This window comes from Muntiacus reevesi, chromosome 1 (genome assembly GCF_963930625.1).
Source record: "Muntiacus reevesi chromosome 1, mMunRee1.1, whole genome shotgun sequence".
Taxonomy (NCBI): Eukaryota; Metazoa; Chordata; class Mammalia; order Artiodactyla; family Cervidae; genus Muntiacus; species Muntiacus reevesi.
Genome location: NC_089249.1, coordinates 145,579,034 through 145,594,724, shown reverse-complemented (window position 1 = coordinate 145,594,724; position 15,691 = coordinate 145,579,034). Strand labels below are relative to the sequence as shown.

Sequence of the window (15,691 nt, the reverse complement as noted above, 5' to 3'; positions counted from 1 at the left end):
TTCTCCTCCTCCTCCTCCTTCTCCTTCTCTTTCTTCTTCTATTATTTTCTTAAAATTTTGTAGAGTATAACTGATTTACAATGTTGTGTTAGTTTCCGCTGTTCAGCGAAGTGAATCAGTTATGCATATATCCACTCTTTTTAGATTCTTTTCCCATAAGAGTCATTACAGATTATCAATTAGAGTTCTCTGTGCTATAGATATAGAGTAGGTCTTTGTAGTCAGTTGAGTTCAGTCACTCAGTTGTGTCCAACTGTTTGCAACCCCATAGGCTTCAGCACACCAGGTTTCCCTGTCCATTACCAACTCCCAGAGCTTGCTCAAACTCATGTCCATCATAGTCAGTGATACAGTCCAACAATCTCATCCTCTGTTGTCCCCTTCTCCTCCTGCCTTTAATCTTTCCCAGCATCAGGGACTTTTCTAAGAAGTCAGTTCTTTGCATCAGGGGGCCAAACTATTAGGGCTTCAACTTTCGCATCAGTCCTTCCAATGAATATTCAGGACTGATTTAGGATGGACTTTAGGATGGACTGGTTTGATCTTGGAATCCAAGGAACTCTCAAGTGTCTTCTCCAATACCACATTTCAAAAGCATCAATTCTTCAGTGCTCAGCTTGCTTTATGGTCCAACTCTCACATCCATACATGACTACTGGAAAAACCATAGCTTTGACTACTTGGATCTTTGTCAGCAAAGTAACGTCTCAGCTTTTTAATATGCTGTTTAGGTTGTTGTAGCTTTTCTTGCAAGGAGCAAGCGTCTTAATTTCATGGCTGCAGTCACCAACTGCAGTGATTTTGGAGCCCAAGAAAATAGTCTGTCACTGTTTTTATTGTTTCCCCATCTGTTTGCCATGAAGTGATGGGACCAGATGCCATGATCTTAGTTTTCTGAATGTTGAGTTTTAAGCCAGTTTTTTCACTCTTCTCTTTCGCTTTCATCAAGAGGCTGAATTTAGTTCCTCTTTGCTTTCTGCCATAAGGGTGGTGTCATCTGCATATCTGAGGTTAGTGATATTTCTCCCAGCAGTCTTGGTTCCTGCTTGTGCTTCATCCTGCCTGGCATTTCACATGATATACTCTGCATATAAGTTAAATGAGCAAGGAGACAATATACAGCCTTGATGTACTTCTTCCCCAATTTGGAACCTGTCCATTGTCCCATGTCTGGTTCTAACTATGGTTTCTTGACCTGCACACAGGTTTCTCAGGAGGCAGGTAAGGTGGTCTGGTATTCCCATCTCTTGAAGAATGTTCCACAATTTGTTGTGATCAATACAGTCAAAGGCTTTAGTGTGGTCAATGAAGCAGAAGTAGATGTTTCTTTGGAATTCTCTTGCTTTTTGTATGATCCAAAAGATGCTGGCAATTTGATCTCTAGTTCCTCTGCCTTTTCTAAATCCAGTTTGAATATCTGGAAGTCCACAGTTCATGTACTGTTGAAGCCTGTCTTGGAGAATTTTGAACATTACTTTACTAGCGTGTAAGATGAATGCAATTGTGCTGTAGTTTGAACATTCTTTAGCATTGCCTTTCTTTGGGATTGTAGTGAAAACTGACCTTTTCCAGTCCTTTGGCCACTGCTGAGTTTTCTACATCTGCTGGCATATTGAGTGCAGCACTTTCACAGCATCATCTTTTAGGATTTGAAATAGCTCAGCTGGAATGCCATCACCTCCACTAGCTTTGTTCATAATGATGCTTCCTAAGGCCTACTTGACTTCACATTCCAGGATGTCTGGCTCTAGGTGAGTGATCACACCTTCATGGTTTTATGGGTCATTAAGATCTTTTTTGTATAGTTCATCTGTGTATTTTTGAATACACAGATGAACTATACAGAAGCTCTTTTTAGTTTTCTATATTAATAGTAGTGTGTATGTATCAGTAAAGATGCTAATACTGAACACTAATAAAGGACACAATAAAGGAAAGAATAGTATTGACCTAACAGAAGCAGAATATATTAAGAAGAGGTGGCAAGAATACTCAGAACTATATTAAAAAGATCTTAACAACCTGGATAACCATGATGTGATCACTCACCTGGAGCCAGACATCCTGTAGTGCAAAATCGGGTGGGACTTAGGAAGCATGACTCAGGAAAACTCTAGTGAAGGTGATGGAATTCCAGCTGAGCTATTTCAAATCCTAAAAGGTGATGCTGTGAAAGTGCTGCACTCAATATGCCAGCAAATTTGGAAAACTCAGCAGTGGCTACAGGACTGGAAAATGTTAGTTTTCATTCCAACCCCAAAAAAGGCAATGCCAAAGAATGTTCAAACTACCGCACAATTGCACGTGCTAGCAAAGTCATGGTCAAAGTCCTCCAAACTAGGCTTCAACAGTTTGTGAACTGAGAACGTCCAGATTCCAGATATACAAGCTGGATTTAGAAAAGGCAGAGGAACCAGAGATCAAATTGCCAGCATCTGTTGGTTCATGCAAGAACCAAGAGAATTCCAGAGAAACATCTACTTCCGTTTCATTGACTACACTAAAGTCTTTGACTGTGCAGATCACAACAAACTGTGGAACATTCTTCAAGTGATGGGAATACCGGACCACCTTACCTGCCTCCTGAGAAACCTGTGTGCACTTCAAGAAGTAACAGTTAGAACTGGATATGGAGCAACAGACTGGTTCCAAATTGGGAAAGGAATACATCAAGGCTATATAGTGTCACCCTGCTTATTTAAGTTATGTGTATAGTAGATCATGCAAAATGCCAGGCAGGTGAAACACAAGCTGGAATCAAGATTGCTGGGAGAAATATCAATAACCTCAGCTATGCAGATGACACCACTCTTATGGCAGAAAGCAAAGAGGAACTAAAGAGCCTCTTGATGAAAGTAAAAGAGGAGAGTGAAAAAGCTGGCTTAAAGCTCAACATTCAGAAAAATAAAATCATGGCATCCAGTCCCAACACTTCATGGCAAATAGATGGAAAAACAATGGAAATAGTAGCAGATTTTATTTTCTTGGGCTCCAAAATCACTGTGCATGGTAATTGCAGCCTTAAAATTAAAAGACACTTGCTCCTTGGATGAAAAGCTATGACAAACCTAGACAGCATATTAAAAAGGAGAGACATTACTTTGCCAACAAAGGTCCATCTAGTCAAAGCTATGGTCTTTCCAGTAATCATATGTGGATGTGAGTGTTGGACCACAATGAAGGCTGAGCACCAAAGAATTGATGCTTTCAAACTGTAGTGCTAGAGAAGCCTCTTGAGAGTCCCTTGGTCCTCAGTGAGATCAAACTGGTCAATCCTAAAGGAAATCAACCCTGGATATTTATTGGAAGGACTGATGCTAAAACTGAAGCTCTGACAGTTTGACCTCCAGTTACAAGGAACTGATTCATTGGAGAAGACCCTGATGCTGGGAAAGATGGAAGGTAGGAGGAGAATGGGACAACAGAGGATGAGATGGTTGGATGGCATCATCAACTCAATGTACATGAGTTTGAGCAAGCTCTGGGAGATGCTGAAGGACCGGGAAACCTGGCGTGCTGCAGTCCGTGGAGTCACAAAAAGTCGGACATGACTGAGTGACCGAAAAACATGTCAATCCCATTCTCCCAATTTATCCTCCTCCACCCCTGCTTTCCCCCCGGTAATCATGTGCTTGTTTTCTACATCCGTGATTCTACTTCTGTTTTGTAAATAAGCTGAATATGTTGTTTTTAGATTCCATACACAAGTGACCTTATATATGATATTTGTCTTTCTCTGACTTATATCTAGGTTGCTTATATCCATGTTGCTGCAAATGGCATTATTTCCTTCTTTTTGTGGCTGTGTGCCATTGTATACACATATACACCACATCTTCCTTATCCATTCATCTGTGATGGACATTTAGGTGACTTCCACGTCTTGGCTGTTGTAAACAGTGCTGTAATGAACATCAGAGGCCTTGTATCCATTCAGATTGTACTTTTCTACAGATATATGCCCAGGAGTGGGATTTGTTGGATCACACTCTAGTTCTGTTTTTAGTTCTTTAAGACACTGCTATATTGTTCTCCACTATGATTATGAGCCCTGCAGTTCTTCTTGTATCATCTGATCCCTGCATTTAATGTTCCATCTAGGCTTCTCCTTCCCTCCCTCCCACAGGACTGTGAGCAGCCCTAGGACAAGAGCTGTAATCTTATCATCACATCCCCAGCATAGGTACTTTCACTTCCTGTTGTGTACTAGCCACTGTGGTAAGTGGTGGGGGTCTAAGCATGTATGCAAGGCAGTGCCAGCTTCCAGCAGCCTTTATGATTGCAAGAGAGACAGATGGGGTGCAGTAATTCTGTAAATTACCAGTGTCTTGTGTGTTAGGGAAGTCCAAGAAGGTGTGAGAACCTTCACCAGGGAGCCGCATCTTGCCTGGAGGAGCAGGGAAGCCTTCTGAGGAAATAACATTTGAGTTAGGAAGGAATTGGAGTTCACCTGGCAAAGAGGTTGGGGAATGGCATCTCAGACAGGGGGCAGAGTGAATGCAGAGGTCTGGAGGTGAGAAGGAGCACTGAGGATTAGAGATGAAGAGTGAGGCAGCGTGGCCTGGAGTCTATGAGGCGGGAAGGAGCTGTCTTCTCCTGGATCCCGGCCTCTGTGCTCTGCCCTAATGCTCACCACCTCCTGCCTGTCTCCTCGCTGGGAATGTTTCCGTGTTTGCATCTCCCACATATAAAACCCAGTATGTTTTATTATGTCTTGAAGGTGCTCATTGAGTATTTGAATGAATGATAGATGACTCAAGGCTCTAAACAGTCTAACTCCCCCCTTGCATTTGTAACTTCACTTGCCCAGTAAGTATCAAGGAACACAGTCCGTGTGGAGGAGCAGCCTGAGCTTATACCATGTATGGGAAACTCTCTGCCACCTGGCATTCTTTCAACAGAAACTTACTGTCAGTCACTCTGCCCTTTACACTGAGAGTTCTGGAAAGAGTAGTACTAAGAATGGTGACCCAGAGATGCTGAGAAGGTCCCATCATCAAATGATTCTGTTGCCTTCTTTGAGATTGAAATGTGATGGGTTAAACTAGGTTCCCTTCAGCTCTGTTTCTTATTAGCAATGTGATCTTGGACAGGTCACTTCACCCATACATAGGCCTTCCCTCTTTCACTAATGTGTGACATTAATAGCATCAACTTGACAGGCTTCATATAAAATGAGACTATACTTATAACTATTCAGCACAGTGCCTGGTAGTTTGGGAGCAAAAATCACTGATGACCATTGCTTCTATTATTCTAGTTAGAGTCACTATTATTATTCCAGTGTTCGAGACCAGACACTGCGTGTGCTAGGTGTGTGCTAAGTCGCTTCAGTTCATGTCCGACTCTTTGCAACCCTGTGGATTGTAGCCCTCCAGACTCTTATCCATGGGATTCTTCAGACAAGAATCCTGGAGTGGTTTGCCATGCCCTCCTCCCCGGGATCTTCCCAACTCAGAGATCAAACCCAACCCAGTTCTCTTACATCTCCTGCTTTGACTGGCAGGTTCTTTACCACTAGCGCCACCTGGAAGCCATACACTGACCAGAGAGGAAAGCAAAAATAGAAGAGGCCTCTCAGTTCCCCTTGGCAGGCTGGTACGCTCTTTTGTGTTTCTAGTCGAGACTGGCCTACACATGGAATGCCTTCTCAGCCTTGTTTGGTGTTAAAAAATAAATAAATAAAAGAGTGTCTTGGGTATGTTCTAGCTTTCTTTCTTTCTTTTTTAAGAGGATCCCGTTGTGTTTTCTCACAGGAGTGATTGGAGCAGATGTGAAGGGGCACGGCCTCGCCTGTGAGGGACAGCCGGTGACGTCACGGCTGGCTGTCATCTGTGGAACATCTTCTTGTCACATGGGCGTGAGTCTGCCGAGCGGGTGAGGGCAGGGCGGCCACACTCTGGGGTGGACAGGCCAGCCAGGCAGGACATCTGAGCTGCTGGCTCCTGGGCCCCCTCAGCAGCTTCCCTTTCTGTCCCCTGTGCTGTGTCGAGTGGAAAGCACAGCCCTCCTTCCAATAGCCTTGCTTTGATTTGCCAGAACTTTTTATAGGGGTCAGATTTTTAAAAAGTGTATAAAGGCGTGAACCCACCTTTCACATCACCCTGGCCAGAGAGCTGAGGAGCGAGGAGTGAAATCAGATCCAGAGATGGCAATGCCTCCCTCCCAGACAGTCTGTCCCTAATGGGTAGCCAAGTCCTCCCTGCACAGAGGTGTCTGTTTTCCTTGGCGGCCAGGCTCTCCCTCAGTCAATATAAATCCATCTCCCTGGGAGCGGTCTGATGATGTATAGAATTAGGCTGCATATCATGACTTCAAAAGCACACTGATAAGCAATTTTCACTCTGTTAATTTTTCTCCATGAATTAGTGGAAAGGCTTTCTCCAAGATTACAGTTAAAATTTAGTGCCTGCCCTAAAATTTATATCTTCTTTAAATGCCTGAGTCTGAAAGCATTCCATTTCGATAAGTACCCATTTCTACCATATTTTTATTTAAAAGTCATTACTCTGTTAAAGTTAGATGGACGATCCTTGGATTTTTCCCAGATGAGTAAAATTGAGGGGAGAGTGGGGGAGGAGGAGGAAGGCCTGGGGACAGGAGTGCGGGTTAGAGGGGGATCTGGGATACAGTCCAGGGCAGAAACCCTACCACAGTGGAGGGACTCATGGGCCCTGGGAAACTGTTTAGTTACTGTTGGGACCAGTGAGCCTCTTATACCATGGAATGTTTTGGTTGAATAAATATCAGTACATTTACTTATTCAATTGATCCTCTGCTCTTGTGCTAAACCCTGGGGACATAGGCATGATACGAGTCCTCCCATTGGCGAGATAGAATGATAACAGGTACTATGGTACAAGGCCCCTCAGTGTAGATTCAGGTTGAACTTGAGATGCTGAGCATCTAGCATGCACCAGACATGGTGTCAGGGGTTCTCACACTTTTCATAAAGATGATGGGGCCCCCTGACTGGTTTCCAATCGCAGTTCCTCCACTTCCTAACGATGGGCCCTTAGACAAGGCACTTAACCTCTCTGGACCCCAGATTCCTCATCTGTGACATGTGAGAGTTACGGTATATGTCTCATAGTACGGTGAGGATGAATCGAGGTGTGCGTCAGAGAAAGTAAGCATTTTGCCAGGGCTAGCTCCCCATCACTAGCACTGGTGTGCTGGGTCGAAAGGATACAGTGCCTGCCTGGGAAGGGTCCAGGCTTAGAGACAGCTTCCTAAGGGGACACTACACTGGACTTCTTAAACCTCCTCAAAAAAAATTTCCTTCTGCTTGTTTCTGTGGAAACACTTTTAAACGGAACTTCTTGAACAGTCCTGGCCTCTGTCTTCCCCTCAGCAGCCGTACTGTAAGGCTTGGCTGTCGCTGAAGGGAGAAATGTATGGAGGCCTAAGGCCACCGTGAGCAGGAGGGCAGGAGGTACCCACCAGGACACTCAGCTCTCATCTCCCGCTTTCTGAGTCTACACTCGCTAGCTTGTCTTCGCTGAATTAAGCCTGTTTAAATCACCTCCCATTTTCACAGGGACACGTCTAACTTGGTTTCTCCTGTAAAGTCTAAGTATCGGATACTTTTACCCCACTTGCTTTGGATTTGTGAGCAACAGCAAATCCATTCAAACATGAGTCTGTGACATCCCCATGTCTTAATTTCATGAAAACGCTGCTGGCTTGTTGTATGCCATCTATTTTACAAATTAAGTAACTAAAGCCTAAGAAAGACCAGACATTTCCCCAAGGTCACAGAACTGTTAAGCTGGAGCTGAGAGCTCAGGTCCAGCTCTGTCTGAGTCCCAAGAACCTTCCTCTCAGTTCTTTCCTGTGCTGTGTACAATTATAAAGTACCAGTACTGGAATGGAGCGAGCTTGGGCTTCAGAGTCAGACAGGTGTAGGTTTGGACATCTGCTCATGCACGTTTTTGACCCTATGACCTGAGGTGAGCTACTGAAGTTCTCTGAGCCTCAGATTCTTGATCATCACACTGGGGGTGAGGATGCCCATATTAAAGGGCTGCTGGATAACATGAGTTATGTACATACATCCCCCATGCATAATAGACACTCCGAAATGGTGGGGATTCTTATTACACTTCCCTAGTGATATAAAAGGCTCACATGAAGCAACTGTTTGGACTTTAACAAGTTTGATGGGCAGCTGCAGTTGGTTGCAATGAATGAGAGCCATAAAATGATGGTTTATTATGGTCGTGTTGCGCTGGAAATAAAGTCCCCACCCCCACCCTGCTTTGTACTTGGGAGTGGGAAGGGACCTCCTGGGCCAAGGGGATTAATCATCAGCTTTAATGTTATGTGGTGAGGGTGAGACTGTGGTCATGCTGGCATCGGAAAATGCCTTTGATCTGGCTCAGGTGCTGGGCGCCCAGCGAGCCAGCAACAATGACACCTTTGTGAGGTCTCCGAGAGGTGCAGGTCTGAGGAAACACTCTCCAGGAAGCTCAAGGACCCTCTTTGTTGTGGTTCTGGCAAATAAAACCACCAACTGTCAGGAAAAATTCTGCAAACAGAACACAGGGACTAGAGGGGTCTGTGGGCTTTTCAAAAAGTGGTCTCCAACTTGGTCTGAAGGATTCTCTTTCTTCCTGTCTGCTCACTGCTGATGTTTCTAATTCTAATTTTGATTGGGGCAAAACTCGCAGGAATATTTTGCATTTGATCCAGGTTGCCTCTTTCTAGCTCACCCAGAGTGAATGGATGAAGGAATGTCCAAGTAACAAGTCCTTTAGAGTTGCCTTTCTTCACGTCCCTGTTACTTCCAGGAATCTAGAGAAAAAGCCTGAGGTTGAACATAAGCCTTAGTAATCAGGCCTTTGATATTTTAGAAGATACAAGTGTGAGCTGCACATTTATCTTCCTTGTAGATGATTTAATTAACAAGGAAAAAGAATACTGTTCTTTTTTTAACTGCATGAAAGCAGAGCTGCTTGTTCAGAGTTAATTACTACCAAGTCACCAAAACCCAAGATCATACACAGCAGGGGTGAGCCAGAGGTTGAAAAGTCATGGGGTCAGATGGAGCTGATCCCTGCCATCGCTCCAGCACCCCTTTTCTCGAGCTGTCAAGTCAGGTCTTAACTTTGGCAACTTGTCTTCAGTCAGCATGACAAATGGGGAGAGGACCCTGGGGCGGGGGGTGGGGAAGCATTGAAGAGGTAAGGTTTGAGCAGAACAATGGTTGGTGAGAGCTAGGAATTAAATCTGCATCTTAAATCACTCAGAACTGAAGTTTTCTCATTTTAGGTGAATGTAGACCTGGTGATTAGCTATCACATAGTGGGTGTCATTTCAAAGGCAGGCTCTTACACTGACTTTACCACTCACTTTGGTAAGATACTTCATCTTTTAGTACCTCTGTGACTTCGTCTGTTATATGTGAGCAATAGTATTTATATAACATTGTTTTGAGGATTAAGTGAGGTAATCTTTATAAGCAGTTTGGCACTGTTCCTGACACCATATACCAAATATGGCATTATTATTAAAAGTGATTTAAGAGCCGACTCATTGGAAAATATCCTGATTCTGGGAAGATTGAAGGCAGGAAGAGAAGGAGGTAACAGAGGATGAGATGGGTGGATGGCATCACTGACTCAATGGACATGAGTTTGAACAAACTCCTGGAGTTAGTTAAGGACATGGAAGCCTGGCATGCTGCAGTTCTTAGGCTTGCAGAGTCAGACACAGCTTAGCGATTGAATGGCAACAACAGCAATGCTAGAATGATCCATGTGACAATGGATTCAAATCAAAAACATCTAGATAAACTCATGTTGAATTTATTGTAGATCTCACATATATATGAGATCTACATGTATAGGTATTCAGTTTAGTAAACCTATATGTATTTCCTGGCTGTGATAGTGGAGGGGGTCTTGAAACAAAGACACCCTAGCAGCTCATTGCTACAAGCACTCCTGGTGCCTATATCTTCATTTCTGATACCATTCTCCAATAAAAAGTATCAGGGCTTCTTGGAGAAATGGTTGATTCTAGGACCTCAGATATGCAGATGACACCACCCTTATGGCATAAAGTGAAGAAGAACTAAAGAGCCTCTTGATGAAAGTGAAAGAGGAGAGTGAAAAAGTTGGTGTAAAGCTCAACATTCAGAAAACTAAGATCATGGCATCCAGTCCCATCACTTCATGGCAAATAGATGGGGAAACAGTGACTTTATTTTGGGGGGCTCCAAAATCACTGCAGATGGTGATTGCAGCCATGAAAGTAAAAGAAACTTACTCCTTAGAAGGAAAGTTATGACCAGCCTAGACAGCATATTAAAAAGCAGAGACATTACAAAGGTCCATCTAGTCAAGGCTATGGTTTTTCCAGTAGTCATGTATGGATGTGAGAGTTGGACTATAAAGAAAGCAGAGCGCAAAAGAATTGATGCTTTTGAACTGGGTGTTGGAGAAGACTCTTGAGAGTCCCTTGGACTGCAAGGAGATGCAACCAGTCCATTCTAAAGGAGATCAGTCCTGAGTGTTCATTGGAAGGACTCATGTTGAAGCCAAAACTCCAGTACTTTGGCCAACTGATGTGAAGAACTGACTCATTTGAAAAGACCCTGATTCTGGGAAAGATTGAGGACAGGAGGAGAAGGGGACAACAGAAGATGAGATGGTTGGATGGCATCACCAACTCAATGGACATGAATCTGAGTAAACTCTGGGAGTCGGTGATGGACAGGGAGGCCTGGCGTGCTGCCGTCCATGGGGTTGCAAAGAGTCAGACAAGACTGAGTGACTGAACTGAACTGAACTGAGGACTGAGGCAGGAAATAGACAAGATGATCCTAGAGTATCTTGTAGTAGCACCAGAAAATAAAGAAATGTTTAAAAAACCAAACATTGTAACAATTTGAGGGGACCTCCTTGGTGGCTCAGATGGTAAAGAATCTGCCTGCAATGCAGGAAACCATGGTTCAGTTGGTTAGATCCCTATATCAGGAAGATCCCCTGGAGAAGGGAATGGCAACCCACTCTAGTATTCTTGCCTGGAGATAAAAATAAAGTGTGTTGGACTATAACCCAAAGTGCCACATAAATATTATGAGTATGAGCCCATACTGATATAAATAAGTAAATAGAAGAGACAAATCTCTCAGGCAGGAGAATTCCAAATAATGTATATAGATATACTCCCACCCCAAGGAGGTGGAGCTTAACTTCCTACTCTTAAAGCGTGAGCTACACATGGTGACTTCCTTGGACAGTACAAAAATGGGGGGGGAGGGAGAGTAATTTTACAGTGGGAAATCTGACCCGCTAACTTTAGCCAGGTGATTAAGGTCAGCACCAACAGTGATAAATAATGCTGATAGTATGTACTCTTGCCATGATGTGATGAGAATGGCACTTTATCTCTGTTATCTTCATCCCCCAAACCCATAACCACAGTCTAATTAATCATAAGAAAAATATCAGACAAATTCCATTTGAGAGACATGCTACAAAATACCTGACCAACACCGTCCAGGTCATAAAAAAACAAGGGAAGTCTGAGAAATTATCACAGTCAAGAGGAGTCTAAAGAGATGTAACAACTGAATGTAGTGTGGCATCCTGGATGGGATCCTAAAACAGAAGAAGATGCTAGATAAACACTGAGGAAATCTGAATCAATTAAGTCTTTAGTTAATGATAATATTTCATCATCATTTTTTAGTTGTGACATATTAGCTTAATGTAAGATATTAATGATAGACAAAACTAGGTGTCAAATCTATGGAACCCTGTACTATCTTCCCAACTCTTCTGTAATCTAAGCTGTTCTAAAATTAAAAGTTCATTAGAAAGTATTTATTAAATAATTCACTCATTACCAAAATATTTTCTTGTATTTGCCTGGCTAAGTACTAAGGGTATTAAGATAAACAAGATAAAGTGTCATGCCTGCCTTTATGGACAAAGACAGACAAGGAGAAGATGACCACAGCTCAGAGTGGTAATTCTGATGGTAAATTTAAGACTGGAATGTGGAGAAGCGGAGGCTTCCCTGATGGCTCAGACAGTAAAGAATCTGCCTGCAATGCAGGAGGCTGGGGTTCAATCCCTGGGTCGATAAGATCTCCAGGAGAAGGAAATGGCTACCCACTCCAGTGTTCTTGCCTAGGAAATCCCAGGGACAGAGGAACCTGGCAGACAATGGTCCATGGGGTTGCAAAGACTTGAACACCACTGAGTGACCAACACTTTCACTTTCACATGGAGAATGGGACCAGTAAAGTCTTCAGTAGACAGGGAAGCTTTCCTGTAGCATGTGGTACTTACAGGATTGTAGTTTCCCCACTGCATGGGGATGCTGTTCCTACTCAGTTTCAGGCACCATCCTCCTACTCTTTGTCTTTTGTGTCTACAGCACCCACCACTGAGTTCCTCTGCTCCTGGATGGTTTGTGGGTATTGCAGACCCCCTGGGATAGCGCTGTAGAAAAGGAGAACGTCACAGCTAAGAGACAGTGGGCAGGTTTCTCTGCCTTAGTCTCTTTAGCAGGTGGCATCTGCAGAGGTTGCTAGAGAGGTGGAGAGGGAAGGGAGTCCATAGCCACAGATAGGTCCATGGTCACAACTCCCAGGGAAGGAGCCAGGTTCCTGTGCGTGATTCACTAGGACCTGCAGTTGTCAGCCTTTCGGACCAGTGTTCTCAGGAGTTGGTCTCTCCATACCAAGGCTCACCCTGGTCCCCTCAATGACATGTTTGGAAAACAGACTGTATGCTAGGCATTGATTGGCAGGGAGGGGTTTGGCATGGTTCTATGAGCAGTAAGACAGCTCATGCAATCAGAAAATTCAGCGTATTGCTTCTCCTGGCATTTGAGGCAGGACAGTTCTACACTGCTCTGAATGGATAAAATTCAGCATCCCTGGTCCATTCTCAGCCATTAGCAGAAGACAGGTAATGGCATTTGCTGCTGCCATCCCTTGAGCACCTACAGTGTACCAGGCACTGTGCTAAATCCTTTATGTCTTGTCATCAACTCAACCATTACTCTCCCCATTTCACGAGTGAGGATATGGAGGTAAAGAGCAGTTAAGTGGGTCACACCTTGTGCAGGAAGTGGGGACTGACTCCCCTCTAGGGGACTGAGCCCAGAGTCCTTGCTCTTCCCTTTCGGGTCCATAGCTTCTCTTAATTCCCTAGGGGAGAGGGAGAACAGACTTGATTGAAATATGGGCCAGTGTTGTTGCAGACATCTAATCAAAGAAAAGATTTGAATGACAAATACCTGGGAAGATGCTCAATGTTATTAGTCACCAGGGAAATGCCCATTCAAACCACCGTGAGATCCACTACATGCTTGTTAGGATGGCTGACACTGTGATGAAGATGCAGGAAACCAGAACTTACTGCTGAGGGGAATGTGAAATGGTGCAACCACTTTGGAAAATAGTTTAGCACTTTCTTACAAAGGCAGCATATACCTACTGTGTGATCCCACTGTTCCACTCATAAAAGCATTATGTCTCTACAGAAACTCATGCAGGAATGTTCATAGTAGTTTCATTTGTAATAGCCCCAAACTGGAAACAACCCACACGTCTATCAACAGTGAATAGAAAAACTATTGGTCCATTGTTAGAATGGAATAATGCTAAGCAATAAAAGGGAATGAGCTATTAATATAAGATGCAACATGGATTCATCTCAAAATTAATTAATTATGCTAAGTGAGAGAAGCCAAACAGAAAGAGTATAAACTATATGTAATTCCATTTATTAAAAATTATTAGGAAATGCATTTTATATATATATTTATATATATATATCTATATCTAATATATAATGACAGAAAGCAGATCAGTGATTGCCTACAGTGGGGCAGTGGGCAGAATGAGGACCAGGAGGGTGAGATTATAGATGGGCACAAGGAAACTTTTGGGGGTGATGGATATACTTACCTTGATTATAATAATATCTTCATTGGTGGTTGTCTGCTATGTCAAAATTTATCAAACCAGATATTTTAAATATGTGCAACTTAATGAATACAAATTATAGTTCAATAAATCTTTAAAAAAAAAATACTAGAAAATAAGAGCAATAGTAATACTGCCTACAGGAACTTATATAGTGCTTTCTATATTCCAGGCACAATATCTCTAAAAATGTTTTAGTCTTAATTTAAAGAATAGTACTTAGTAGGTGCTCAATAAATACTAGTTGTCACATCTTTCCTTCTAACCCAAGTAAATTCTCTAGGTAGTCTGACATATTTTGCTGTTCTGTTCTTTTGGCCCGTAGCACAGACTGATAGGTATGGTTATTTGTATTTTTTAAACTTTTTATCTTAGAATATAGTTGATTAACAACGTTGTGATAATTTTAGGTATACAGCAGAGCAACTCAGCCATATACATACATGTATCCATTCTCCTCCAAACTCCCCTCCCATCCAGGCTGTCATATAACATTGAGCAGAGTTTCATTTACTACACAGTAGGTCCTTGTTGGTTATCCATTTTAAATATAACAGTGTATACACGTCGATCTCAAACTCCCTCTCTCCCCCTCCCATTCTCCCTCCCCACTCATGATTACCAGGTGTGCTTATTTGTGTTTTAATGGTGCGGCTTCCCTGGGGGCTCAGACAGTGAAGAATCTGCCTGCAGTGCAGAAGACAGGTTCAATCCCTGGGTCAGGAAGATGCCCCGGGGAAGGGAATGGCAACCCACTCCAGTATTCTTGCCTGGAGAATTCCGTGGACAGAGGAGCTTGGTGGGCTACAGTCCATGGGGTCATAAAGAGTTGGACAAGACTCTCTTTAATAGTACCAGCTCATATCTCAGAGGAAGCTGACTTGCTTATCAGGTCTACACTAGTGGGTCCATGTCTCTGTTGCCCCTCTCATCCCATCCAGTTCAGTTTAGAGCTGGGGTATAATATTCACAGATTCTTAGTGACTACATGGCTGGATTGCTCCCCGCCCCCACCACCACCACTTCCCTTACTGACAAGTGTGCAAGTGCTTGAATTTCCCTAAGTCTTCTTTCACACCTTCCCACTGGAGTAGGGCCATTTTTCATCATCTTTTCTGCTGAATGGGGGGGCGCTGACCAACTGGTAGAAGCCCCCCACGTCCAGGGCGCTGTCAGTCTGTCTCCCCACCCCATCCCTCACCTTGCCGGTCATACCTGGGAGTTCACTTTGCCTCTCTAGGAAGTGAGAGCCTCACTAAACAGCTTTACTTCAGCAGGGCCTGTGAGGCACAAGCCAGCCGCACCTGCTCTTCCTCCCTCCACCTCACAGTCCTCCAGAGCTCTCCATTCCCATCCATTATGGGTCCCTGGAAGAGAACAGGGTCCCTTCCCAGCAGCTCTTCAGGATGCACTTTGGCCAAGAGTGGATCTGCAGCCTGATCTCTGTTCTGTTGGGAAACGAGGGCTCAGGAGTCCTAGAGTCCTGAGCGCTAACCAGAGAAACCCCCCTCAGGCCAGGCCAAGTTGTTGGAGCTGTGCCCTTCGGGTGATGATTATAGCAGCGCGGTGCTCTACCCAGGCCCAAACTGAGGGACAGAGGGTGCCATACATGGTTCCTTACGAGGGAAATGCAAATTCAAACCACAGTGAGACCCATGGCATGTTTGTCAGAAGGACTGAAGTTTGATGAGCATGTGGAACGGGAACCCTCACAGGCTGCTGCCGGGTACGTGAAATGGC

General features: G+C 43.8%; 1 protein-coding gene across 7 annotated transcripts in view; it reads left to right on the top strand.

Moving 5' to 3' along the window:
• The window catches only part of FGGY (FGGY carbohydrate kinase domain containing), a 476,938-nt gene that overhangs the window by 265,955 nt on the left and 195,292 nt on the right, over positions 1-15,691 (top strand). For all 7 annotated transcript variants that reach the window (XM_065912007.1, XM_065912026.1, XM_065912035.1 and 4 more), the window contains one exon: positions 5,757-5,860. In XM_065912007.1, coding sequence (XP_065768079.1) covers positions 5,757-5,860 — 104 coding nt within the window. The remainder of the gene's footprint in view (positions 1-5,756; positions 5,861-15,691) is intronic.